The sequence below is a fragment of the Ciconia boyciana genome, chromosome 3, assembly GCF_034638445.1.
Source record: "Ciconia boyciana chromosome 3, ASM3463844v1, whole genome shotgun sequence".
In the NCBI taxonomy this organism is placed as follows: domain Eukaryota; kingdom Metazoa; phylum Chordata; class Aves; order Ciconiiformes; family Ciconiidae; genus Ciconia; species Ciconia boyciana.
In genome coordinates this window covers 83,770,044-83,773,343 of record NC_132936.1, presented here as the reverse complement: position 1 = coordinate 83,773,343, position 3,300 = coordinate 83,770,044, and the positions used below count along the sequence as shown (strand labels likewise).

The 3,300-nt window shown below is 57.2% G+C and overlaps 1 protein-coding gene across 1 annotated transcript; it reads right to left on the bottom strand.

Annotated features, from left to right (window-relative positions):
• Window positions 1–210: 210 nt before the first annotated feature.
• On the bottom strand, window positions 211–2,823 carry MAP10 (microtubule associated protein 10). Its single transcript, XM_072856347.1, has one exon. The coding sequence runs from the start codon at window positions 2,762–2,764 to the stop codon at window positions 338–340; it is 2,427 nt and encodes an 808-aa protein (XP_072712448.1). The 5' UTR covers window positions 2,765–2,823; the 3' UTR covers window positions 211–337.
• Window positions 2,824–3,300: the final 477 nt, after the last annotated feature.

The window sequence follows — 3,300 nt, the reverse complement described above, 5'->3', positions numbered from 1 at the left end:
AGTATATTATTACTTCTACCCTGGACAACTTTTGCGGGTACTGACTGCATTTGCTGCTTCTGTCTTCGTTTCTGCTTTTGACAAGAAGTTAAGTTTCTTGTGCTGTTTGGATTACTTTTGTATTAAGATACTGACACTGAAGTCATGCAGTAGGTACCACTTAAGAGCCATTCGTTAGAGATTAAAACAGTTTATTTTAAAAACCTCTTAAGTAAACTCACCAAGTATTAAGTGTTCATCATGAAGTCTTAAATTAACTTGTATATATTGCAGCTAAATGGAACAGGCCTTATAAAGTTTAAATATCATATCTTAATACAGACAGTGAAACTTGTAGTTACATTGTGTATCCCGGAAGTTTGTTTATTACAAGTTCACTGATGTCTTTGTATTCATTAGGAACATGTAGTTTTCCCAGAAAATCATCCTCTTTGTCTGACATCCTGTTTTCCAGGACACTAAGTTCAAGATCAGACATGTTAGATGGCAAGTAAGAGGTAACTTGAGTTACTAACTGGCGTTTTCCTGCAGAGGTCTGCCGCTTTCCTATATTCAGATCAGCATCAGAGCTAACTTCTTTGCTTCTCAGTGTAGATATTTGTTTAATATGCTGATCACCCATGTTCTCTTCCTTATTGATCTGTTGGGCTTCCTGCTCTTCATCCAATAACCTTGCTCGAATAGAGGCATCATTAAGTGAATCAACAGATTCACTACTAGTTCTCTTGCTGTTTTTTAAGTCACGGTTTCTCTTCAAAGACTGGACTGGAGATGAAACTGAAGGAACTGGCAGAAGATCTGAAGTACTTCCAGCTCTTTGACTTGTCTTTGAAATTCTGGACCCGCTGGATTCTGGCTCTGTATCTGACCAACCTCGCTTTGGGCTTTCAAGCCACAGAGGTTCAGGACTGCTGTCAAGAGCTTCCGAGTCTCTGCCCGTACACTCAGCACTGCTGAAATCTTCTGAATAAACTGTGTTCTCAGGACTAGCAACGAAGTCATCTGAGTATATGAATTCAGAATTGTTTTCAACACTCCTACTGGGGCTTGGTTTGTGATCACTTACAACAGACGCATTGTCATAATCCATGGTTTTATGGTGGATTAAGTGTATTGCTTCCTCATTACTTCCCTTTGCATTAGCATCTGATGGGAAAGCTGCTGGGAGTTGGGCTTTCACATACTTTCCCTTGTGAGCAGATTTTAATACAGTTTCCTCCAGTAAGGGGGCAGTAGTTACTTTGCATGGACGTTCCTTGCTTGCAGTTTCATCATTCTTCAATAGACTTGCAATAGCCTGTTTCTGCAGGTCAGGGGACGCATCTCCTGTCACAGAAATGTACTCTGTGAGAGCACTGTTTTGTAATGAAGTCTCAACAGTTTTCTCAAACTCATTATTCTGCTTTGAACTGTCTCCCTTGCTACACAGCCTGTAAGAAACCACATCCTCTTCTCCAGCACTTCTAAGCAGCTTTCTTTTGGATAAAGGGCTTCTCTTCTTCAGCATCTCCATTTGCTTTTTTCTGTACTGCTCTCTCCTTTCATGAATTACCAGCTTATCAGGATTGGTCTGCTGCAGCCGTAGCCTCAGTGTATTTGTCAGCCCGTACATCAGTTTTCTTCTGGGAGGTCTGTTTTCCTTAGTTTTGCAGTTCCTTTCAGAGCCTGTCTCTCCCTGGGGTACAGCTTTCTTAGGTCCTCTGCCAGCCCGAGAAGACCCTGGTGAGGTGGCCTCTTGCCGGCCTTGCTTGAATCGAGGGCTGCCAGCTCCACTGCTCCCACCTGGCCCCAAAGGTGCCTCTGCAGGCTTGAGGGCAGAGGAGCGGCTGGGGCTGGGGGGTCTTGAGGCTATGCCACCACCTCCCGGGGCCTTGTAGAGCCAGGCCAGATGGGGGTGGACAGCAGCAGGCGCAGCACTGCGGGCGAGCACCGACAGCTCTGCCAGCAATGCACTGAGCAGCGGCAGCTGCCCCAGGGTGTTGTGGAGCTGTCGAGGGCTGGTGGGGTGCAGCAATGAGGGCCCAGCGCTGGGACGTGGGGGGCTCTGGCCGTTGTCTTGCTCCTGCAGCCTCCAGGCCTCGACATGCTCCCATTTCCCCACGGCCGCTGCTGCTGGCAGCGGATGAGGCTCAGCAGGCTCGCGGCTGTAATAGAGCACGGGAGGGCAAAAGATGTTGCCCTCCAGCTCCTCACCCTCCTCCTCCTCCTCGGCCCCCGGCTCAGGGGAGGTTTCAGGTGCCGTGGCAGCGCCGGGGCTGGCGGGGCTCGGCAGGGGCGGCTCCTCACCGGCCTCCAGGATGGTGAGGCGGTAGCCCAGGACCAGATCCCCGACGGGGCGGCCCGCGGAGTCCCGCAGAGGGAAGCAGCCGCGGCGGCCGCAGGAGGCAGGCGCCCCGGGCCGCTGCAGCAGCTCGGCGGCGGCGGGGGCCAGGGAGACGCCGCAGCTGCCGAGGAGACGGGGAGGCCCCGGGGCGAGCCCGGCGGGCAGCGCCAGGAGCAGGGCGCGGAGCGGCCGGCGGCGGAGCGCGGCGCAGAGCGAGCCCCGGCGCCAGCGGAAGAGGCAGCGCTTGCCACGGCCGAAGGGGAAGGCCCGGCCCGGCCGCAGGGGCGGCGCGGCGGCGGCGGGGCGCAGCAGGAGGGTGGGGAAGTCCAGGAGGCGCAGGGCCACGGCCGGGCGCAGCGCGGAGCCCGGCGCCGCCAGCCGCACCGCCTCCACCAGCAGCTCCAGCGCGAACACCCCCTCCGCGCCCCCCGCCGCCGCCATGGCGGCCCCCAGCCCCAGGTCTCGCGAGACGTGTGCGTGTGAGGGGCGTTAGGTGAGGCCGCCGGCTCTCTCGCGAGAGGAGCGCCGTCCGCGCCGCGGAGAGGGCGGTCAGGCTCCCCAGGGAGTCGTTCCCCCACCGCTGTTGCCCCCAGCAAGGCACCCTGGGAGGTGTAGTCCCTGCCGGGCGGGCGGTGGCGTCCCGGGACAGGCACGGGAGCCACTACCCGCCACCCCTGCAGCGCGGGGGCAGCACGGGCCTAGGGACTCTGAGGGGCTACTTAGCCCCTGATCCCACGGGTGGGGAGGTGAGCGGTGCTCCGTGGCCTCCTGTGTGCCCCCAGCGCGGGGCTCGCGGCAGCCACGTCGCGGCCTGCCCTGGCCGGAGGCTGCGGTGACAGGCCGGGTGGGGGGCAGCGGACGCAGCCGGTGGAAACCAGGTGCTCCCTGGTGTCTGCTCACAGGCGTCGTGTGTAGCGTGGCGGCTGCTGTCGTGCCCCTGCCCTCGGCTTTGAAGGCCGCGGCCGGGGCCCTGGTCA